We start from the raw sequence: 24533 nt of genomic DNA, 5'->3' as shown, positions 1-24533 counted from the left end.
CTCCGCGTCAGCCCGCCCCCCGCCGCCTCCCGGAACCAATCGGGTGGCGGTTGCCGGTGGGGTTACCCCTTCCTACACACCGGCACCATGGCCGCCGCCGCCACGAGCTGTCGCCGCGTCGCTTTCGGCGGTTTGGTGGTTGGCGGCGGGGCCGCGGCGCGATGGCGGCGGCAGCGGCTGCTGCTGCCGTCGTTACCTGACGGCTGCCTGGCGCGGATGGCGCCCGTCCGCGGCATCGCGGCGGAGCCCGGGCCCTGCCGAACGGTGGTGGTGGACGTGGGGGGCAGGTGAGGGGCTCCCCGTGCCCTGAGGGAGCGGGGAGGCAGCCGCCCGGCCCGGGTGTTCCCCACTCCCTCGGCCCAGGCTGAGTCATGTCTTTCGGTACTGGCTCCGGGGAAGGGGCCGGCGGACCCCCACGGCCCCGGAGCCACCGGCGAGAACCGTCCGGGGGCGGTGGGTTAAACGTGAGGAGAAGTTGCCGCTGACACCGCTGTGTGCCCTTCCTCACTCATGGTGGGTGAAAAGCTGCTGCCTTTCCTTCTCTTTCCCCTACGGAAAAGAGAATATTCTGCAGCTGTGGTGGGAGAAGGTGCTTTGTGGCTATGCAGGCATCTACCCCCTTCTCGTGAGGGAACAGCAGATGTGTACGTGCGTTTTCTAGTGGCAAGACTCAAACCCAAGGTGAACAGGTTCATGTTCCAGTGCGAGCAAAGCATTTTGTCTCTAAATCGTAGATGTACCTTTAGGTGATATCTGAGGTGGTGCAAGTCTGCTGCTAGGTGAAAAAGCAGGACATGTGAGGCAGAAGCATGTTAAAGTTCACTTTTGGTCAAAGAGTTTCAATTTCCATATCTAATGAGGATTTTTATGTCTAATATGAAGTGTAGCTGATGTTCTGTACAGTAGATGCTGTAGGTGAATGCAGATATTACTGGAAAATGTATTGAATTCATCATGATAACATACTATTTCTTTCCAATAGAAAGATGGAACTGTCTTCTGGAAAACTTGCCAAGTTTGCTGATGGTTCAGCTGTTGTTCAGGTAAAAAAAAAAAAAGGTAAAATTTGTGCAACTTCAAAATTTCTGGATCTGAACAGTCATTGTTAGGACACCAGAGCCTATTAAAAGAACATAGAGCCTCAAGTGGCAGTTTAATCCCTAATGAATGTACAGCCGTGTTTTGTAGGAAAAAATTTGTTTGAAAAGCAAAAATAATGGTGTGAAGCATGGATTTATGCAGTTGTTTTCTGCAAAGAATATTCTGGAGTTTTAGTTTGTTAAGAAGTTTAGGACTTCAGGTAATATTTTGGTTGCAGGTAATTTGAAATTTTTTTTTTTCTTAATCCAGCTAGGTGACACGGCAGTAATGGTCACAGCAGTCAGCAAAACTAAGCCCTCTGCGTCTCAGTTTATGCCATTAGTGGTAAGTATTAATGACAAAATTAATTTTGAGATGATCAGCAGTAGCCTTAGCAGTAATAATCACTAAATAATGATGTTCAAGGTGCTGGGGGCAATGAGGAATGTAAGCAGCAGACTGCAGACCTTGGACTTCAGAAGAGCAGTCTATGATAAAACAACTAGACTGATAGATGAGGGGTGAGCGGTGGATGCTGTCTACCTTGACTTTAGCACGGCTTCCCACAAAAGCCTTGTGAACTTTGCCACAACATCCATGTTCAGGCATTATATTTTAGTTGTGTGGAAGACTAGTTGGATTATGAGGCTTGAACTGTTGTGTGTATTGAGGGTTAATGATTCATGCTCTACCTTGAGGCTGAATTAATGGTGAGTTCTTCAGGGGGTTCTGTCCTGGGTCACAGCGTGTTTTGTACTTGCATCAGTGACCTAGTATTCCTGCTCATCAAGTTTGCAGGTGATATGCTCAGAAGCAGGGCTGCCATCCGGTGGGGAGGGACCAGGGGCTGGAGCAATGGGCTGACAGGAACCTTGTGAAATTCTATAAGGGCAAATTGGGAGTCCTGAACTCAGGGTGCATTACTGCCCTGCAACAGTCTGGGCTGGGAACTGACTGGCTGGAACAGGAGGATCTGTTTTGGCATTGGGACAGAGCCTGAAAATGTAATCTGGATTCAGAGTTAACCATGCTCTGAGCAGGAAATTGGACTATAGGCCTTCTGAGGTGTCCCTTCTGACCTGAATGATTCTGTGGCTCAGAAACTAGTAGTCTGTTGTCTTTAGGAATCACGTTTTGTGTTTAAAAGGTTGACTACCGCCAGAAAGCTGCTGCAGCAGGAAGAATTCCTACAAACTACCTAAGACGAGAACTTGGTTCCACTGATAAAGAAATTCTTACCAGCAGAGTAATAGGTAGGCTGAAACATTTTGTTTACAATGTGTTTAAATGTGGTGTAATGTTATCCTCATGATGTTGGAAAAAAATAGGGATTTATAACTGCTGTTTGCAGAGTTGATTGTTTCTGCAGTAATGTCAGAAGAAAAACAAGCAACAAGTTTGTTATCAGTACTGATGTTTAAAACAGTGTATCAGGCAGGGCTGTGTGCATGTACCTTTGTATATACACCTGGTTCTCGAGAAATCTTGTTGTCGCTTTTGTTAATCTTATTGTATCTAAGATCTCATCCTAACTGTAGAGATGTTACCTCTGCACATCTCTGGACAGGTGGAAGAGACAACCAAGGTAAACTCTGAAATACAAAGAGGCAGACTTACTGATTGGTGTATACTCATTCTCTCCATCTTGATCATGCTTAAAAAGTAATCTCCATCATGGCTATCTCCAGTCATGTATAGGATAATACCTTGAAATTCAACATTTATATGCATCTTCAGACAGCAATGAAAAGAATTAGAAGAGGGAACAGCCTGTAAGGCCTGGGTTGTTAGAGTTCTATATGCTTCAAACTGAAATAAAATTAATAGGAAATCTATGCATCATGAAAATAATGCAGTATTTTGAACATACATGTTTGTGTTGCTTTTCTTTGTTGAGGACTATGTCCCTTCATTGAAGATATTTCTGGTGAAATAGTATTTAATAGATTATTTGCATCCTAAAGCATAGACGACTTTCAGTGTTTTTAATGTGTGTTACCTGACAGTGCGTATGCTCACCCAAATATCTCTTATTTTACTCTGAGTGCTATTGAAGTTTTAGAGTTGATTATATTTCATGCTAAATTTCCTTCTGGGTTCTCTGTCTTTTCTCTTTTTCGGTTGTTTGGGTCTTTAATTTGAGCCATTTTGTCAGTTTCTTGTGGGGTTATTACAAGGGAAACTGAATATTGACTACTTAAAACCAAATATTTCCTAGACTTTGAATATTTCTTTTTCAGATCGGTCAATCAGACCACTCTTTCCAGTAGGCTACTTTTATGATACACAGGTAGGTCACACTCACTGTCCTTAACTTATAGCTACCTTCAAAATGGAAGACTTGGGTATGTCCACATGTGATATAGGTACTATATTAAGAAAAGCAGTTTTCTTTAGTATCTAGGAGGGGTTTACACTTTGAAAAACAGTCTAATAGTGTAGTGTTGCTTTTTAGTTCGTCACCTCCTTGTCTTAAATTATTTTTATTACGTGCTAGTTTCCAAGTTTTGTTGTAGACATACAGGAACAAAATTCAAATATCGCCTCTACAACAGAGGAAAGAAAGGGTAATAGCATATGCTGTATGATATGATACGATATTATACCTTAGTGGTTTTTTGTGAGCTTTCTAGTTTAAATACTTGAAAAAAAGTCTCATTTGCATTATAAGCTTGTATAAATCTGTGGAATGTTTTGTTTGTTGTCCTTAGCTTTGTATCAACAGCTAATAAAAGCATATAGGTCAAAGTTATTCATTGTCTTTTATCTTATGCCAGATCCTTTGTAATCTTTTAGCAGTAGATGGTGTCAATGATCCTGATGTTCTGTCAATTAATGGAGGTAAGAGGACTGTTAAAAATTTCTGCTTCCATGTGCTTTTAATATGATCCATTTTTTCTAATACAAATTTTAATCTCCATTCTAGCTTCTGCAGCACTTGCATTATCTGATATCCCATGGAATGGTCCTATTGGTAAGTAAATATTTTGAAATGATGGGCAATTTGAACATAATGGAAGGCTTAGACCACAGTTCATGCTTTCTTTTTAAACAAGAATCTGAATCTATCATCCACTACGTCTTGTTTCAAGTATTGAAAATAATTTTACAATGGCTAGCATTATTGCACTTAAAATCATTTTTTCCTGGACTAAATATACCTCTGTAAGGATTTATAATCCAGAAGTAGTATAGTATAGAGATCACTAACTTAATTTTTTCGTTAGAGAAACTTATTCTTGAAAAGCATTGTTTAGAAAACAGCTTGATAAGAATACTTTTTCTCTAGGAGCTCAAAAGGAGCTTTATTTCATTGTGAATATTTTATAGCAAGAGAAATAATCTAGCCAGGAACAAATATTTAGCTGTATTTTCCTTTCACCTGCCTTTTTTTCTGGAAAACATATGCTGAAATGACTAAGAAAACCCAACCTACTTACAGCCTTGTGTATAATGCTACTTGGCATTACTGGGTATGCCCTACCCAGTAATACTACCTAAAAGAAATTCAAGCATAATTAATTTTGCCTTAAAGATTTGATCTTAGTATATAGCTAACATGTTAATATTTTAAAATTAATCATAGCTTTAATTGTTTTTAGATATATAATTTTCAAAGTCAAATGATGCCTTAAAGAACTTCCTTACTATAATAATAATTTTCTGGAGTTTCTTTGTAGGTGCAGTAAGGGTAGGACTGGTTGATGGAGAAACTATTATCAATCCAACTCGAAAACAGATGTCTTCTAGTGCTTTAAATTTAATTGTTGCTGGAGCTCCTCAAAGTCAAATTGGTAAGTAGGTTAAGTATTACTATATGTTCTGTGTTTGAGAATCAAGTAGGTGCCCCTTTGCAGCTGTTTTCCTAATCTTCGAAATTTGTATTTTTACACAATAGCAGGAATAAACAGTGATAGGTAACTTTCGGTTAGGTAAAGTAAGTTCAACTGTATTTATGCAGTTTAATGTTAACCTGTATTTCCTCAGTTGAGTTAGATTGCTATTGAACAATAAAATAGTAATTTACTTAACTGTTAACTTTCCATTGATAGTTATGTTGGAAGCAACTGCTGAGAATATATTGCAACAAGACTTCTGTCATGCCATCAAAGTAGGGGTGAAGCATACCCAGCAAATAATTCAGGGAATTCAACAATTAGTGAAAGAACGTGGTGTTGCCAAGAGAACTGTTCAGAAGCTATTTGTTGCTCCTGAAGAGATCGTGGAATGTACAAAGAAGTAAGTTCAGAACAAATAATTTTTATCTAAATCCTGTTAAGTGACTCAAAATGCTTATTTAAGGATTATTTAATCTGAGCTCTGATCAGATAGTTTGGGGTTTTTGTTTAACAAAATAGCATGTTTTGAATGTTCAGAATTACTTGCTGCATTTTTCATAGAATGTTTGAAGGAGCGTGGCCTCCAGCATTCTTGTTTTACACTTAGTAAGAAGGATGGGGCAAAACGAATACCCTGAAAACCCAGTGAAAGTATTGTGAGTTAATATGCTGCTGTTGTGGAATGGTGACAAGAGGATTCAGGATACGTTGGCTTGTATGAGCTTTGGAGTGGAGGTGATAACTAATTTCAAAGAGGTGGCAGGACAGCAGGCAGGAAGGACAGTCAGGGCTAGTCATGTTTATAAATGTCAGTCTGGTGCTTTCATACTGTTAGTGAAAGCAAACATTTAGTCCATAAAAGAAACGAACTCTGTAAGTGGGTTTTAAGCCGTGTTTTCAAAAATTCTTTCTTTTCTTTCAAAAGACTTGCTTTTAACAAGATCTATGCGGTGTTCACAGATTCTAGCCATGATAAAGTAAGTAATCAATTCAAACATGATATAATTATTTTTTAATTAATATAATAACAGTAGTAAGATTTAGTTCCTTTAATGTTAATAAAAACTCCTCTCCTCCTCTGCATATATTTGCAATAGTAATAATAAATTGTTCTGTAAATTCTTATTTACAAGAATATTTGTTTGCAGTACATTATTGATGTTTGAATTTGTGTGACAATCCTATTCCTTATCCCTTGAGTTTTACAGAATTTTAAAACAAACAAAAGCCCAACAACACAAACCTCTTGTTATTCTTCCCTGTAGAATTAACTGGTTGCAAATCCTGTGTTCTAGATTTCTAGAGACGAAGCAATTAACAAAATAAGACTTGAAATAGAAGAACAGCTGAAAGGTATTAATTTCTGGTTTCTTAAAATCTAGAGAATGCTTAAATGGAGCTAGCACTACTTGGAGTTACAGTGTGTTCTTTTGCTGGCCAAGCTATTTTAGTAAAAGTTCTATCAAGTTCATTTTCCAACTTCAGATGCAATTTCTTTTTTAAACCCAGAAAAATTTCCAGAAGCTGAGCCTTATGAAATCATGGAATCTTTCAATGTGGTTTCAAAGGATATTTTTAGAAATCTTGTTCTGAATGAATATAGAAGGTAAGTATATCAAACTCCTAGTGAGTAATATTTCTGTCAACTTTTTATCCAAGACTAGAGTTTCATTGATCTCATAATTTCTGCTTGTAACTTTAGGTGTGATGGGAGAGATTTGACTTCCCTCAGAGATATTAAATGTGAAGTGAACATGTTTAAAATGCTTCATGGATCAGCCTTGTTTCAGAGAGGTCAAACACAGGTAGTACCTTTGAATATCAGAAATCATGAATTTATCAAAAGCTGAAAGATTTGTATCATTTAAATGCAAAGTTTCCTTTTTCTTCACATTCAAATATTAACAACTAGTAAACAGATTAGATTTAATTAAAATGTATGAGTCCATAAGGACAGCAGGCAAAGCTTGGCTCCTTGCTACATGAGCAGTATGGATGTTGGTATAGCCCTCTAAGCGTATGTGTCCAGAAAGAGTCTGGTAAGCATTATCGTGTCTTCAGGTTTTCTGAAGAATGTCTCGTAACCAGAGTTAGATGCTGTAAGGGTTCTCCTTGATTGGTTCAGGTTGGCAGATTTGGGGCATTTTTGGTTGGTTGGGTTTTGTCTTGCAGGGAGGTGGTTTGAGAAGAAAGCCTTCCAGTTCAGGGTGGCTGACAAAATTGGTTGTTAATAAGATAAGTCCAAAATCATATCTTTTTTTTATTTACCATCCCTCTATGTAGACTTTTGTGTTAAAGATACTAGTTGAAACAGAAGCTTTTCATGTGAAATATCCTGTTTGTTTTTAGAAAAATGGGTGACTCAATAGGTCATAGAATCATGGAATGGTTTGGGTTGGGAGGGACCTTTAGAGGTCATCTAGTCCAACCTGGTCATTGGAATGTAGGGCAGCGCTAAATTGTGCATGTCATAAGAATTCTTTTTAAAAGAACTTCATATGTAACCTACACTAAATAGGGAAATTGGGGGGGGTGGGGAAAACCACCCACATTAATGAGATCTTTTTTTCCCCTTTGCCAAAAGCGTCAGATATTGGGTGGACTGAATTAAGATTGTTCAAGATTTTGTCTCCTATATTTTTATAGCTTATTTTCCTAGAAGACTGTCAGCCATTGATCTGACTTATTGCAGGGTACATGGGTAGTTGCAAATGGCGATTTACTCCTCAGTGTTGTCCCCTCTTATCCCCCTAAACACAGGCTGCAAGTCCATGTGATAAACAGGCTTGTTCTTTTGCACAACACTGTGGCTGTATCTGTCCTGGCTCTTAAATGAAGTAGCTCGGTTTCTTAGCGGACACCTGTTCTAGGCTCCTACCAGGTTAAGAAGCATTAAATCAGTATTTTTAAATGTGTTAATTTGTAAGATTGTATCATCTTTACAAATTATGAATAAGTTTGTGCAATTAAGGGAAAAAAAAAAGTTTGCAGAAGTGCTGGTGATGGCATATTTGTAGCTGAAATTCTTTTGATTCTTCATAACCAGTAAAAGGTGTGGAACATGGAAGTGTTTAACAGCAGTTTATTTACCCTCTGTCTCTTATCCTAGGTTCTCTGTACAGTTACATTTGACTCTCTAGAATCAAGTGTAAAATCAGATCTTATCTCAACAGCAGTGAGGTATGTGTATCTTTTGGTGTTTTGTCAGTGGTAATAAAAGAGGGTGAGCATTTAAGCACATCTGATAAGTTCCTTGAACTTTGACATATACCTATATATAAATTCATTACGACTGAAAAATGTGTAAAATCACACTTTGAAGTGGCCTATTTTCAGGAGATCTTGGCAGTTGTTTTTTGTTAAGATAATATTAATTCCATAGACACTCATTTGAAATTGGAGAGTATTACAAGTAACATCCAGCCTGGTTTTGAAAGAAGAAAACAAATTACTCTCAAATCAGTAAAACTGTGTCCATGTGTCAAGTCTCTTTAAATAAAATGATTGATGAAAGTTGACTCTCTGTCTTCCAAGTATTCATCATCACACTTGGAACTCGATATGTATTGCACTCATTTAATCTATTTCTCACAGGTTTTGAAGTTTTGATCAATAGGTCGGATGTGCAGAGCCCATGAAGCGCTGTTCCGTTTGTCAAGTTTGGCTCAAATGGAAAACAAAATAAGGAAGCAGATAATTGCGGGGAGGATTCCCCCAACTGAATTGGCCTATCTAAATATTCTCATTTTGTCTGAAAATGAAAAATGTTTAGAGGGTGAAAATGTTCTTTTTTTAATGGAGTATGATGTAGCAAGAAAGTCCTTGTGCCAATAACATTTTATTGCCAAGGGCTAATTTGCTGGGGAGGGGAGACTCCTTCCCTTTAAAGCTACGTTTCAGTGATCTCATTCCACCAGTGTGGGAGCTTTTACATTTTAGTGTGTCGGCTTTGCTTTAGTTAAATTTTTTGGTGTAGGGGTGTTTGTCCATATTCTGTAATTTGGTATTATTAGAAATTAGTTTGTGTTAAATAATGGGTTTTAATTAGCAGTCATTAGGTTGCTTCATGAATGAGAGATTGCCTCCGTATGAAACTACAGATGAGTCTTGACTTGAAGCATCTTTCTTTATAGATTAACTTTTTTGTATTTATTGCTAAGAGTCAAATCTTGTGGCGCTTCGCTAACTTTTTTGAGCACGGATTCTGTTATTTAATCAAGAGCTATTTTGTGATTACAGAGATGTTTAGTTTTTGTTCTGAGTGCTTATATTTGTGAGTTCTTACTGCAACATGTCCAGTAAGATGCTAATGTTCTTGAAGTCTGCATTATTTTTTCTCTTCAGATAGTTCCTTATGCTGGTTTTGGTCTGATAGAGCCTATTTTATTCTAAACAGCTAGGGAAACTGTTTTAATGATGGCGACTAACACATGAGGTTTTTTCTTTGTGGACTATGGCTTTTAATTTATTCACTACATAGAAAACATGACAAAAAATGTGGGTGATCAGCAAATCTATTGATTCGGTGTTTTTGCTGGTTATATTTGTAAGCATAACTTAATATAACGTTAAGTATTACCTATTGTATGTAAGACATGTTTGGTTGTTCTTTTTGACACGGTCTCTTTTTTTAATTAAATAGTGGAATAAAAGACAAAAACTTCATGCTGCATTATGAGGTGAGAGTTTTACTGTGTCACAGCTTTCTGCATGATTCACAGAAGGGCTTCATGTCTTGCTTTTTTAAAGGTGAAATTGATCACTTCCAAAGATATAAATTATCTCTAGATTTGCTAAAACTTATTAATTCTTATTCATATGTGAATTTATACTTATGAACAAAAGTGCTGGTTTCCTAAAAAGCAGTAGATAATTTGTAAATTGCCATTTTATGCAGCCTTTTTAATATCTTAACGTTAGGTTAGCTCCTTAAGAATAGGTTATTACTGAAAGCAGGATTAACCTGCTCTATTATTTTTTAGTAAACTCTATTACCATATCCAGCTGACTTACTACACCAATAGTAAATAAGTGCTTTTACATCTTGGATTTCTCTCAGCCTTTGGAACCTGCCAGAAGTAGTTCATACAGGCAACAGGCATACGTTGTTCTATTATCTGTATGACAGCAACAAGACTTCTGATATGTTGTCTGTCAAGTTTAATTAGAGTAAGCTCGTTGTGGTGTTTTTCAACTACCTTGCAACTGCTTTATTCTTTTTGTTCTGTGGAAATAAAACACTTACTAAACACCACCTAAACAGATCCTGGTTTGCAAACTAAGTGATGATAGAAGTCATGTGATGGTTTGACACTTTTTAAATTTGTTTTCATCTTGAAATGCACCAAAATTTCAGATAATTTTTTTCTAAGTGTATGTTTTAAAATGGAGAAAAAATATTAATCAATTTTCTATGGTACGCATTTGTTTACTCCTTAGTTTCCTCCTTATGCAACTAATGAGATTGGCAAAGTTACTGGTATGAACAGACGAGAACTTGGACATGGTAAGTTCAGACAGGAGTAGTCACATGCTGTAAGTGTTAATATTTTGTCTGATTGCTTTTATTTATGGATCACTTCAGGTTGTTTTTCTCTTTTTTAAACAGGTGCACTGGCAGAAAGAGCTTTGAAACCAGTTATTCCCCAGGATTTCCCATTCACAATACGAGTTACTTCTGAAGTCTTAGAGTCAAATGGTATTACGATTTTCTTATTTTTAACCTAGTCCTAGAACTTAAATTTGGTTCTTAAAAAAGCTAGAGTTTGACAAACTTGAGTTGTTGGCATTTTAGATAATAGATTTCATTTTTAATCTTCTTAATCTTGATAACTTTATTACCTGAAGTCCTTAAAATAAAAAGGATGTATATGGTTTTGAACAGTGGACATTTTTTTTACAATTTGTATAACAGAACAGTATTATAAATTATGAGTTTAATAAAATGGTATTAGGGGCCATTTTTATGCTAGCATGAGGAAAATAAATCGGCATGCACTGAGATGAATTATTCAGTGTTTAATCACAGCCAGTACACTCACTGACTTAGATGGAACTTCTCCTGGCTGGCTGTATTTTGTTCTTTCCCATCTGCCCAGTTTGGGAGAGGGAAATCCATTTCACCTTTCTGCAGATTCCCTGGCATGGCAAGAGGCTCCCTGAGGTCCACCTCCTGTTTCCTAGCACTGCAGTGAGGTTAAGTGGTTGGGAGCAGGGGTTAGCAGAGAAAGGGAAGGAGTCCCATTTGCAGCTTCCTGCAAAACCAGCAGATCCCTTGTCTAACGTATTTAATATTAATCGTGATGCTTGTTTAGCTTTTTGGGTAACAGTATCGTGAAAGATTCAAACTTCAAACTAGATTACCAATTTCTTGTTAAAAAGGCTTCTGCTACAGAAAATTTCTAATTGCAGTTATTTAGTGTAGTATGTGTGTTGCTGCACTGTATTTTCTACCTAGCAGCGAGTTAAGTTTCAAACTGTCATTGTAGAATATCACTATCAAGTTTTGTTTCAAATACTTCTGATCAATGTTTAATTCTTTATTTTTCCCTGTATTCTGACTCTGTAGGGTCCTCTTCAATGGCCTCTGCATGTGGCGGAAGTTTGGCGTTAATGGATGCAGGTACAAAATATGGCACTTACAAGGATAAATGACACATGATAATGTGTTATAGGATTTGGAAATGATAAAAGGTTATAAGAATGCATTTTTATTTACCACTATTAGGAGTTCCAGTATCAAGTGCAGTGGCAGGTGTAGCAATAGGTCTCATTACCAAAAGCAGTCAGGAAAAAGGAGCTATTGAGGACTACCGTTTGCTGACAGACATCCTGGTGAGTGTTTCGAGCATTGTTGGTTTTACTGCTGCTTAATTCTATAAAACACCCTCTATGGCCTTTTGTAATGTTTTACCCAGTTAATTCTGGAACATATGCTACTGGAAATATTGAATAGTTTTATTTTCTCTGTTTTGTCTCCCAAACTCCTCCCTTATTTCCAAAAATCTCTATGAAATGTCTAGTCATGTTTCTTTTTTTTTTTTTTGTAACTACTCAGTTATTCCTTTTAAGGTCTCATAAGCTCTCTTTCCAATGAATTTTGTCTTTTCTACTGGGAGAAAGAGATTAATAATTCTTGAATAATTTACTGAAAAACAGAGTATATTGCATGGTGAATGAGGACTTGGCAAAGTTACCAGGGGTGGGGGGGAATGCACATTATCATGCTGCTGCTTCCTGTGGCAGTCATTGATACTATAAAATCAACTGTGGATCTGTTCAGAAACTAGTCCACAAAAGCTCTTAATTTATAAGGAGAGAAAGGAACAGTGTTAATCCTGAACAGCAAAATAAGGCTGAAGAAAAACATGCAAGTCTCAGAAGTAATTCCAAGTCTGCAGAACTACGTTGTGGCTCATTGAAGCGTAGAATGTACTTTTAGTGTAATGACACTTGATGGGATAAAGTTACTTCAGTCTGCTTTCTGTCTGTGCTGGTAGGGAATAGAAGACTACTATGGTGATATGGATTTCAAGATGGCAGGTACTAATAAAGGAATAACTGCCTTGCAGGTACTGTAACATTAAATCTTCCTAAAATGGAACTCTGAGCATGTATCTAATAAAGCTTTCCTTACATATTGATCTAACTTAGCTCTTTTCCTATCAGGTTGATCTAAAACTGCCAGGAATACCAATAAAAATTGTAATGGAAGCTATTCAGCAAGCTACAGGTAGGTCCATATTTATATTTGCACCCATTTTATGATATTAAATGCTAAATTTTATTAAATTCTAAGTTTTATGAAACTAAATACTAAAATATTTTTTGTTCTCATTGTGGAAAAAAGCTGCTGTCTTCGAAAAACTGGTCTGGTTTGACTGTTGTCTGTTATACTTTAGCATAGGCACTTTGTACAAAATAAATAGCTTTTTGTCTCAGAGGAGAGAGCATTCAATCTCCAAAAAGCCAGGTCCTTCCCACTGCACTTACATCTCATGTTACTGTATGTAGTGTCAGTGAAAGTGTCTGCTGCTCCTGGAGGTTATGTCTTATTAAAATGGAACAGAAATGGTGGTGTTCTAACAGTCACCAGTTTAGTGCAATGGGTAACTTGTTTTGAAAAAGTGCCATAAAATTAGTGGCATAGCAAAGTAGGGAGGGAGGGAACTTATACAAAAGAGCAACATCAGGGTAGAGGAGTATATTATGAAATAGTTGCATGCAGTATTTTGGATTTGACTTATGCAAGTACAATATTACTAAGCCATGACAGTTTATACAGTTTTTAATACAGTATGACAAAAATGTTATGTGGTGAGTTGGGGGGGAAAGTAAGGCTTGCTCTTTGCCGTGCAATAAATCAGTAGAAAAGGTGGTTAAAAATAAGCTCCAAACTAACTTTAAAGTAACTTCAGACCCATTTTTAAATGTGTCTTTAGCAGTGAGTTCTTAAAACTTATGTAAAAATCCATGTCATCTCAGGGAGTTCATGGTTAAGATCTAGCAGCTCAATACCCTAGGAATAAAACTGGCTGGATGGCCGGGTACAAAATGTTGTGGTGAATGGAGTTAAATCCAACTGGCAGACGGTCATAAGCAATGTCCCTCAGGGCTCTGCGGGGGCCAGTTTTGTTTAATGTCTCTGTCAGTGGTCTGCATGAGAGGATCAAGTGTGCCCTCTGTAAGCTTGCAGATGACACCAAGTTGGGTGGGAGTGTTGGTCTGCTCAAGGATAGGAAGGCTCTGCAGAGGGGTCTGGACAGGCTGGATCAATGGGCTGAGGCCAATTGTGTGAGGTTTAACAAGGCCAAGCGCTGGGTCTTGCATTTCGGCCACAACCACCCCATGCAACGCTACAGGCTTGGGGCAGAGTGGCTGGAAAGCTGTGCATCAGAAAAGGACCTGGGGGTGGTGGCTGACAGCCAGCTGAACATGAGCTGGCAGTGTGCCCAGGTAGGGCACAAGCATCAGGAATAGTGTGGCCAGCAGTAGTAGGGCAGTGATTGTGCCCCGTACTCAGCACTGGTGAGGCCACACCTTGAATACTGTGTTCAGTTTTGGGCCCCTCGGTACAAGGGGGACATCGAGGTGCTGAAGCGTGTCCAAAGAAGGGCAACGAAGTTGGTGAAGGGTCTAGAGAACAAGCCTTATGAGGAGCGGCTGAGGGAGCTGGGAGTGTTTGGTCTGGAGAGGAGGAGGCTGAGGGGAGACCTAACTGCTCTCTACAACTACCTGAAAGGAGGTTGTAGCAAGGTGGGGGTCAGACTCTTCTCCCTAGTAACAAGCGATAGGGCAAGAGGAAATGGCCTCAAGCTGTGCCAGGGGAAGTTTAGGTTGGACATTAGGAAAAATTCCTTCACCGAAGGTGTTGTCAAGCATTTGAACAGGCTGCCCAGGGAAGTGGTTGAGTCACCGTCCCTGGAGGTATTTAAGAGACATAGATGTGGTGCTTGGAAACATGGTTTAGTGGTGGACTTGGCGGTGCTGGGTTAATGGTTGGACTTGATCTTAAAGGTCTCTTCCAACCTAAATGATTCTATGGTTCTGTAACACAGGTTACTACCTCTACTGAGGCTGAAGTGCAGCTTTATACAACTGAAACTCTGGATTGCTTTTGATTAGCGCAGGTTGGGAGAGGGAGGAGCCATCTGTTGCTAGTTAAATATGTAAAGTGTTACCATAACACCGAAGTGGTCTTGGACTAACACACAAATGTCCTATTGCATGACTTTTTTTTTAAATTCAACAGAATAATGTTATAAAAAGAACACCAAACTATTTCTCATTTACCATAAATTCAGCTATGTTTACTATAGAAATTTACTGCTGTCTGTGTTCTGATGTGTACAGCAAAAATACTCCGAGCCATTTGAAAAACTGAAGCTACAAGCTTTTATAAGGATTTAACTAGTTGTAAAAGAAAACTTTCAACTTGATTGTATTAGCAAGATTTTAGTAAGAAAACCTTTATTAAAATGTAAGAACTAGTAATTCCTGTTCAATGGTGTATCACTTCAAGCAGCTCAGCTGAAGTTCCAGGCCAGTGTATCATAACTAATCAAAGCTACACCCTGTTGCTCTTATCAGCACTCTGATTTATGTAATACACCAAAAGAAAACTGTATGTAAAGTTCTAGGCTGCATAAAATCAATAAACATGCTGAAGGTGTGGGCTTTATATACACAGAGCAGAATGTTTTACTGCAACAAACACACACTACCTGAAATGTGTTAAGTTACCAGGATAAATTCTCAAGTTAAGCAGGAGGCAGATTTCATGGACAGATTTTTATCTACTTGATAACAAAAACTGCATAAATTTATTTTAATCTTACACAAAACTCTTTATTTTTCCTTCCCAGCTGCAAAGAGAGAGATTTTGCAAATTATGAGCCAAACGCTGGCAAAACCCAGACCTAACAGAAAAGAAAGTGGACCAGTTGTAGGTAAGCTTAGCTGTATGTTGATAAGAATGCATATCTTTTATAATTATCTTACTGATAAAAAGCTGCTACTTAAAACAGCTGCTTTTTTTAAAAATTAATATGTTATATGTATCTGCCCTGTCTTTTGGGGTTATTTTTTCTTTCGATTTTTTGAGGCAAATTTTGGGGTTTTATTGCCCTGTAGGGCAGCACTGTACTATTTCACTTTACACCAGAAAACAGAATTAAACTGAAGTTACATGAAACTCTCACAAAATCAGAGTGAATATAGGAGTCAGTATTGGTATGACTTAAGGTAATATACATTCATAAAAGTATTTGTATTCTATGTTTTCATTTATTTCAGTTCTTAAATGTAATTATATCAGTGTTCAGCAAATAATACAAGTAGCAATAGAGTATTAAAACCTAAATGAGTGAGATATTTTTTTTTGTGATAGCTTTCAAGATTATTATGTTTAGCATTTCAGAATGTTTTTAAATGTTCTTTCAGAAACTATCCATGTTCCATTAGCAAAAAGGTTAAGATTTGTTGGTCCTGGAGCCTATAATTTGAAAAAACTTCAAGCACAGACTGGTAAGACATTCTTGCTTCCTGTGATCATTTATCCTAATGTGTTATTAGCTTCTCTATCCAGAAATTACGAGTGTCAAGTTTAATTAGTGGATCTTGGTAGCTCAGGTATTACTAGCACAGCTATTGCTGAATCCTAATGCTATCTTTATGCCCTTTCAGAAACTATAAGAAGGTAAACTTGAACTTCCCAAATTGTTCTGTCGACCACCTCCATAAAACTGGAATTTGTGCTTCAGCAGCAACAATCTAAGAAGTAGACAAGAAAAAGTATTAAGTGAAAAGGGTACCTTTTAATTTGTGCTTTCTGCTGCAGACTGCAAGACAGTATTTGCTTTTGTTTTCAGACTTGTAGGTTTAGCTGTTCCGATGCTGGGTACAAATGAAATCTGTACCATGTCTTGATAAGAGACGCATGTGTTCTGAAGAGCTAGGTGAAGCTCCTTTCAGCTATGCTTAGTTGTGTAGGTTGTCTCTGTAAAAGTGCTTGCAGTTTGTCTTGCAGCAGGGATTCCCAGAAAGTTGGTGCATGTGTGATGGTGTTTTTCAGGGCTTATAGAAGAGGCAATTAAAGGTTCATCTAGGGACAGTATTGCAGACAGTGTTGAATGAAAAATGTGAAGTCAAGCAAGTCTGATGATGAACATGCTGAAGTGTAGATCAAATCTATGCAGCTTCTCTTCCTACGAAGCTTTTTTGCTGTGGTTAAGAGATGACGTTGAGCTTTTTCGTACAGTGCTCATTGACTCTTTTCCTAGGGTTCGGTGAAGAGCTTGTATACACTGTTAACATGCTGGCATATTTTAGAAATCTGACTCGCTATCACATTGTAGGAGTGACCTGTACTGGGGGTTGAACTGGTAGTGAGTAGTGTGACAAAAATTTCCTGACTTTGTTATATTTCTTGGAATAAATGATTTGTTTACACAGTGGTTTGTTCTGCCTGGCCTTAAGTGCCAAAATCAAACTTGGTGCCTTTTTCGCTACTGTTTCCAATTGATGCTTTGGTTGAGATAAATGCAGACTGACAGGCCTATAGCTTGATGTTGCAGTTGCCCTCAGAAGTGAATGAACGGTATTTGCAAAGTGTTAAGTATTTCTGAGAGGCTACACTATTAAAAACCTTTGTTCAAAGCAGTGAAACTAGACATAGCCCACCCTTACTATCTCTCCAACATGATGAAGGTAATCAACCAATAGTCAGCCCTGGCAGTAGAGGTGAGTTTCTGCTGTGATATTGTTAAATACATTAGATCTCTTTGTAAATGCAAATTCTTTCCTTTATTGCTTAATATAGCAAAACTTCTTCACTGCTTTTAGAAAACTAACATTTGAAAAAGGCTGGTATCTGTAGTGTATCAAGTAGATGTTCTGCTTCAGCTCCTTTGGACCTGAAACTCTTGTAATGCTCTAGCTAGCTTGATTAGTGCTTTTCAGGGGATTGGGGTGGAGAAAAGGAGGAAAAAAATCATACTTTCTTTTGGTTGCAAGCCAATGCAGCCTGTTGGCCAGAAAACTAGTCTAGGGGTGCAAAGAATTTTACCATGCAATCTTACTGTGTTCTGGCTGTGAAACACATTAATTTCCATCAGCTATTAATGAAAGCTGTTTTTATTAAAAATCTCTTACAAAATTAATTTGTAGAAGCTGAGATTTATTCCTAAAACCAAAATGATTTCAAGAACTTTTTCCTGACATGAAAGGATTTTAATAATAATTTTGCAAATACGAACAGTCCCATATGGAGCCCAAGTTTGTCCAGGTATTTGGCGAGCATACCTGTAAATGGTTTCCATACAGTTGCGTGTAGAGCTGTCCAGTGCCTAATCTGAAGAAGAATATTTTGAGTTATTTGGACTCTGACATCTTAATGAGTCTGTGTAGAGTAATTTTGTTCTCTGCAGGTCTTTACTGAATGTAAATTTTCTACTTGCTGAAACAGTAGCAATGCTCACCTAAATCCTCTCATTAAATTCTGTTTCCAAGGTGTAACTGTAAGTCAGCTGGATGAAGAGACGTATTCTGTGTTTGCCCCCACACCTAGTGCTATGCATGAAGCAAGAGAATTTATCAGTGAAATTTGCAAAGATGATGTAAGGACACACTTTTGCTGTTAGCTTTTTCAATTTGCATTTTGTGAATTTGTGTCTTACTATTCTTTTTCCCCCCCCCCAACTACAGCAGGAAGTTAATTTGGAATTTGGTGCAGTTTATTCAGCCACGATAACTGAAATAAGGTATGAAAAGTCCTCTGGAGTTGAAGTAGAAATTAGTTTTACATAGCTATATTCCTGATAGCTAAATATCATGTGAAATAACTGATTTTTTTAAAGGATGCCAAACTTAGACTGGTGACACAAATATTACGATTGAATTTGAAATTGTTGAAAATATTACTCTTTCTTAATAAGGCAGTTTATTTTTGCTGCTTGTTCAGTTATTAGGATATCTTTATAAATTGTAAAACTTAAGGCCTTTTCATCTTTGGTAGAAATTTGCTTTTTACTTTTTTGCAAGACAAATAGTGGATTGAAATGATGAGCACTTTTTGGATGTACTTATTAGTGAAATACACTGTCCTGAAATAAGTCATTGCCATCCACTTTCAGGAAAAATGACTGGACATGTTATGGTTGATATAAGATTTTTTTTAAAAAAGGAGGAGTAAAATCTTGTTTTTGAAAAGTTTACTAATGCTTGCTTTGAGGTCAATATGCAGAGTAAAATACATACAGATTTCTGTCAATATATTTTGAAATAACCATGCTGTTTTCTGTTGCAGAGATTCTGGAGTGATGGTAAAATTGTATCCAAATATGACACCAGTGTTACTTCATAATTCACAACTTGATCAAAGAAAGGTAATACATGCTTAAACAAGTATAAACTAGGCGCTTATATTTGCTTGTAACCGATTTTCAACATAGTCTGCATTAGCTGCAACTCACATACTGTTGTTCTAGAGTCCATTTTCATGTTAAAAGCTTTGTTAGATTAGGAGCATCTTTTTGTTTAACCTCTGCTTGCCCTGTACTTAAAAGCGTCAAACAATCTATGTGCCTGTGACAATCCTACTGTTTATGCTGTTATGCACATCACCAAGTTCTTTAGATCTGCAGTACCCTTTTCTGTGTAACACTTAGAAACCTGTTGTTGGTAAGGTAGTCTTGAGCCACCTTGAGACTGTCTGAAGTGTAGCACAAAGAATCCCTATAAGAAGGAATTTTTATAACTAACCTTGCAAAGTTAATCACAGTGAAGTAATTTTTCTGCAAAACACTGTGTTCTAGATTAAACATCCTAGTGCCCTGGGATTAGAAGTTGGACAAGAAATTCAGGTAATTCTTTTTTTAACTTTAAAATGTTAACAAACTGCTGTTCATATTTTAGAATTTGAGTGGATTTTTTATTTTGTGTTTGTGAAGAAAATATGTTGCCATATCAGATACCCTTTGTGTGCTGGTTAAAGGCCTGATCATATCAAATTAGATGTAGTTAATGTCATAATCTTGCTCTCTAGGCACCACATTAATTTGACAGAGAAATATAGGCTAAATGGTGCCTATTGTTTATGGCTTTTCTAGCATCAAATTAAAAACAAAGAAAAACCCCACCCCAAAAAATTAGTCCTTCTAAGGAAAATGCTATTTCCAGCTCTTTAAATTGGTCAGTCTTAAAGTGGTTTGTTTTCTTAACAGGTTAAATACTTTGGACGTGATCCAACTGACGGTAGAATGAGGCTTTCACGTAAAATTCTACAGTCACCAGCCACAACTATGCTTAAAACCCTAACTGACAAAAACAGTATTGTCCTGGGAAGTACTGCTCCACAGTCTTCTACTTCATCCCAGTGACAGGTAAGGCCATAGGAGCAACTTAGGATGACTCAGTACTGTACTTTCCTTACAACTGTTGTAAAGAATTGTATCAATCTGTTGTATATCATAGTTACCCTTCAGTGGTGTGCAAATACTGCTTGCCAGTTGTGTTGCAGCATGTCATAACTTAGCAACTGCCCTTACATGTGCTGCAGTTGTGAAGAGCTTGATGTTATAAAATTGGTTCAAATGCCTTGATAGTTTCAGGCATTCTAGACAGCCTGTGTTCTCCAAAACAGACTTACTTGTTCATCTATGATGTCTGTGTAAGCATTCCCTCTTCTCTACCTTGCCACTATTTTTTAAAAGGGAAAAAAAACAGGGTAGGGGGAGAGAATCAAAAATAAGCTGCTCAATCTCAGTCAATTAATGGAATGCCCAAAGCTCTTTCCTAGAACTAGTTTGCCAGCATGTATTTGACTGTCAATAGACTTATGCCTAAACTTCTCCCAAAACTGTTGTGTAGGTTTCTTTTCCTTAGGAAATTACTAGAAGAGGAAGGTGTCTGATTGTAAAATCAAGAGCAATTACACAATGAGATTGGCAAATGGAAATGCAATGCACTCTTGATAAGGCAATCTGTGGCAGTCTTCTAGGAATGATTCACAACACTAGAAGAAATTTTAAAACCACTGAATAAGTTTTTTTCAATAAATGTTTTCTAATTTCATGCCTTGTTATAATTAGTTGGTTTCAGACTATTTTCTCTCTTCCAGGAAAAAAGGCGTGAGAGTTCGTGGAAATACAAGTGACCTTTGCTAGAATCTGTAGATGTCTTCACAAGAATCTGCAGGTCGATGTTAGTGAATCATATTTTTAAAATAGACACTATTTACACTTAAAGATGATGGAGAACTTCAAAGTCTTCAAATCGATTAAAAACTCTTAAACCAGAAACAACCAGTGCTTGTGTCTTGTGCAGCAAGGGTGGAAATGAGACTCCAAGAACATGGAACTGTATAGACCGAAGAGCAGATTACATTTCAGTGCTTAACATTCGTCTCTCTATCATCTCAAAATAAAAATGCAAAGATGAGAAGCAAGTATTTAACAATTAGTTCCTGGGAGAAGGAATTACTCTGTATACTTGGTTGAGAGGCACACTTGTCCAAAGTTTTACTGTCTTCTCAGAGTACAAGATTGAAATGCTGAGCAAAACATAAAGACTTAGAAGTATCACCTTTAACATGATTGACATTGTTTCAGGTAAATACATTGGTAACTGTCATAGGGTTCAGACTTGCTAAAATATCTGAGCAGAAGGGGGACAAAATGAAGAACCTGGCTGAAACATCATCATTTATTTATCTGGGTTCGTTAACACTGAATTTTAAAATAAGTAATTAAAACATTCATCTTAATTGGTTTGGAATAAACAATTGATGGGATAAACCTTCCCCCTAAAACACCCTCATTAAGGCTGTCAGAATTCCCCTATTGATTATGTTCCACTGGTGGGTTCACTGGTCTCTTCTAGGCTTCAAAACATTTCCCAGGGGCTCACAAGAACCACTTGTTTTTCTACTGTGAGGTGTAGACTCTTGAAAATCAACGAGGTGTCCCTTCTGATGTTCACCAGTTTGATTTTCTTGTTAGGTGTACATACAGTTTCCCACTCAAGAGCAAGTGGGCTCTGAACCTGAAAGAAAAAGCAAAGCACTGGGGAGAGGAAAAATGTGAATGTACAGTAAAAATTGCTCTTTCTTTTATTCTAAGTTAAAATATTAAAGAAATGACTGGCCTGCTTCTTTGTAGTTGTCTGTCTGTCTGTGATCATGTAAGATTGAACAGGTTTCCCTTAGCAATCTTTTTCTCTTCTTTGAGGACTGTATTCTGTTGGTTCTTAGTAAGAATTCCGATCTCCTTGCTTACTATGACTTAGTTGACTGATACCTGGTTTGTTACATAGATAGCGTTAATGAAATAACATAGGCAAATGTTACAGTCCCTAAACAGAAGTGGAAATGTTTCAATTTCTCATAACTGTTATCAGAAATTGACCTCCCCTAAGTGGTTTTCCAAGGTTTAGTTTTTTTTTGTTGTAGAACAATTTCTGTAAGGCTCCTCTTCATAGTAGAACAGATGGATGCTCTAGTTACTAAAATTACTATGTAAAATACTAACTTTAGATGCTTTGTTTTAGCTAGCATATTGCAAGCATCCTACTGGTATTTGAATCTGTGAAAATTGATGATTTAGGAGCCAAAAGAATCCCATTCTTTCCTGTAAAGGTATTCTCTTGCCTGCAGTAACAGGAGTATTAACGATTTGTGTGACAGGTGGTGGTCTCAGTAAACCAACTGTTGGAGTGCTGGGGGATTTTCTTGTCTGTTAGATGACAAAGTAGGAAAAAGGCTTTTATGTTCCTGTGGCAGAACCTGTACAGTCAGCCTGACTTTCTGCACTTGTAAGAAGTTTTAGGCCCTATGGGAAAAGGTGGGGAAAAAAAATCATCTTGGGAACTGTGTGGAAAGAGCACAAACCAGCTGCTCTTACCTGAGGAGAGAAGCTTGATGGGAGCCAAGAATTGAGTAAGTGTGTGCCAGTCTGAACCTTCCTGGAGGGAGGGCAGGCTGGCTTCAGACATCCTGGGTTTACCCGAGAGCTGTCAGTAGCAGCAGGTTGGACTGTGGCAGGAGATATACTTGACTCCCAGGTGATCTCAGCTATGATCAGAGAGCGGGTAGGTTAACAGTGCTTGAGAGAGCAAGCTCAGCCCTATTGCAGTAGCTGTTCTTTCATGTTTGAAATAGTGATTTTTTTTCTCTACTGCCCTAGATAATGAGCTTCTGTAATGACCCATCTTAAATGGAGCCATTGAAAGGAATTGCTTTGGAAAGTGAAGCTGGGCAGCTGCAGCATTACACCACGTCAAGAGGACCAGAAATGTGTTTATCTGACAAAGCTGAAATTTTCATGCAGGTGCAAAGTGTCGGGAGCTGGGGTATCTTTAAATGCCAGCAATAAATATTTTAAGTACTATAATAAAAACATAAGAGCTGGCCTAATTGTACTTCTGGGATTACATGCCAGAGGGAATGGTAGAGTCTCTTAATTTCACTCCAAGAAATTTTAAGTGATCTAGGAATGAGTTGTCAGTCTTGCTTCTGGAAACAACAAAAAAAACGAGCTCGCTGCTGCTCTGTGTTGTGATACTTGATGACTTGCTCTGTCTGCAGCCTACCCTAACAAAATTATTTGTTTTAATGAAGAACAGAAAACTAATAGCTATAGCTTGTTGCTTTGTGATAATGGGGAGACATGAGCTACTGGCAGGCGCAACACAGCATTGAAAAAGTGCTGCTTAGCTTTCTGAGTCTTAAAATGCAGAGATTCAAATGTATTGCTTTCCTGGTCTTGTATTTACCCTGGTTTTAAATCAGATACGTAAAAGCTGTTGGGGCAAGTCTTGCATATCTTCTCTAGGCAAAGCCTACCACAATTGACTTGTTTTTTACCGGTATAGATTGCAAGATCATGCTGCAGTTCCTAACACCCCAGGCTGCAGAGTCCTGGATGCTGTTCTGCGCAAAAAGGAGCCCTGCATTGGAGGGAATGCAGTCTGTGGGTGTTCTGGAGTGGCATTTTTCCACAGAAGTCATTGATTTGCATGCCTGGAGAGGTCACGGATTTACCTCACAGCTTAAGCAGAGAAATAGTTTTTCATGCCATTTCTGGCTCATGTATCTCTTCCTGTAGCTGTTTACCATGATAGATAAGAATTTGCTCCAGAATATTCTGCTGTGGTTTCTTGCTATGCTGTGTATCTGGAGAAGTACTGCGTTTAATCTTGAGTAGGAGAAGGCATACTTAGTTTTACGCAGCAAATAGTTTTAAGCAGCAATAGGCCGTGGACGTTGGGTTTTGTGTTTCTTCTTGTGTGTTTTCCTTTTACAGGGCTTTCACTGAGGCAGAAAGATGTCCAATGTGTAAAACCTTGAGGGGATCAGGCCATGTAATGTGGAAGAGGCCACTGACATGTAGCAGAGAAGCTACATGTGGAACCCAACTGTAAACAGCTTAATGTGACTCTTGGACAGTGGTTGGTGAAACCACTAACATAACATGGCCTTCTGTACAGTTACTGACTTATTTATCTGTAATGATATGATGCACGCATCCCAAAGTATGTTCCCATACCGTGGTGTCATGGTTTAGCCCCAGTTAGCAACCACGCGCCACGCAGCCGCTCTCTCACTCCCCCCTGGTGGGACGGGGGGAGAGAATCGGAAGAGTAAAAGTGAGGCAACTCCTAGTTTGAGATAAAGACAGTTTAATAGGTAAAGCAAAAGCTGTGCGTGGAAGCAAAGCAAAACAAGGAATTCATTCACTGCTTCCCATGGGCAGGCAGGTGTTCAGCCATCTCCAGGGAAGCAGGGCTCCATCACGCGCAACAGTTACTTGGGAAGACAAATGCCATCACTCCAAACATCCCCCCTTCCTTCTTCTTCCCCAGCTTTATATACTGAGCATGACGTCATATGCTATGGAATATCCCTTTGGTCAGTTTGGGTCAGCTGTCCTGGCTGTGTCCCCTCCCAGCTTCTTGTGCACCTGGCAGAGCATGGGAAGCTGAAAAAGTCCTTGACCAGTGTAACTGTTACTTAGCAACAACTAAAACATCTCCACATTATCACCACTGTTTCCAGCAAAAATCCAAAACAGAGTCTCATACTAGCTACTACAAAGAAATTTAACTCTATCCCAGCTGAAA

The 24533-nt window shown here is 38.2% G+C and overlaps 1 protein-coding gene across 1 annotated transcript; it reads left to right on the top strand.

Annotated features, from left to right (window-relative positions):
* Nucleotides 1-46: 46 nt before the first annotated feature.
* On the top strand, nucleotides 47-21565 carry PNPT1 (polyribonucleotide nucleotidyltransferase 1). The gene is made up of 29 exons (XM_075088140.1): nucleotides 47-287; nucleotides 983-1043; nucleotides 1351-1425; nucleotides 2228-2333; nucleotides 3321-3370; nucleotides 3858-3921; nucleotides 4007-4054; nucleotides 4761-4874; nucleotides 5133-5319; nucleotides 5845-5896; nucleotides 6215-6272; nucleotides 6429-6525; nucleotides 6622-6724; nucleotides 8029-8099; nucleotides 9562-9598; nucleotides 10359-10425; nucleotides 10528-10617; nucleotides 11488-11541; nucleotides 11647-11753; nucleotides 12419-12490; nucleotides 12588-12651; nucleotides 15284-15367; nucleotides 15861-15944; nucleotides 17928-18034; nucleotides 18123-18178; nucleotides 18724-18802; nucleotides 19232-19279; nucleotides 19640-19798; nucleotides 20536-21565. Exons 1-28 carry the CDS (start codon nucleotides 88-90, stop codon nucleotides 19793-19795), a joined length of 2391 nt encoding a protein of 796 aa, XP_074944241.1. The 5' UTR covers nucleotides 47-87; the 3' UTR covers nucleotides 19796-19798; nucleotides 20536-21565.
* Nucleotides 21566-24533: the final 2968 nt, after the last annotated feature.

Source organism: Phalacrocorax aristotelis, chromosome 3 (assembly GCF_949628215.1).
Source record: "Phalacrocorax aristotelis chromosome 3, bGulAri2.1, whole genome shotgun sequence".
NCBI classification, from domain to species: domain Eukaryota; kingdom Metazoa; phylum Chordata; class Aves; order Suliformes; family Phalacrocoracidae; genus Phalacrocorax; species Phalacrocorax aristotelis.
Note: the sequence above shows the minus strand (reverse complement) of the source record. Positions and strands in the feature narration are given on the sequence as shown.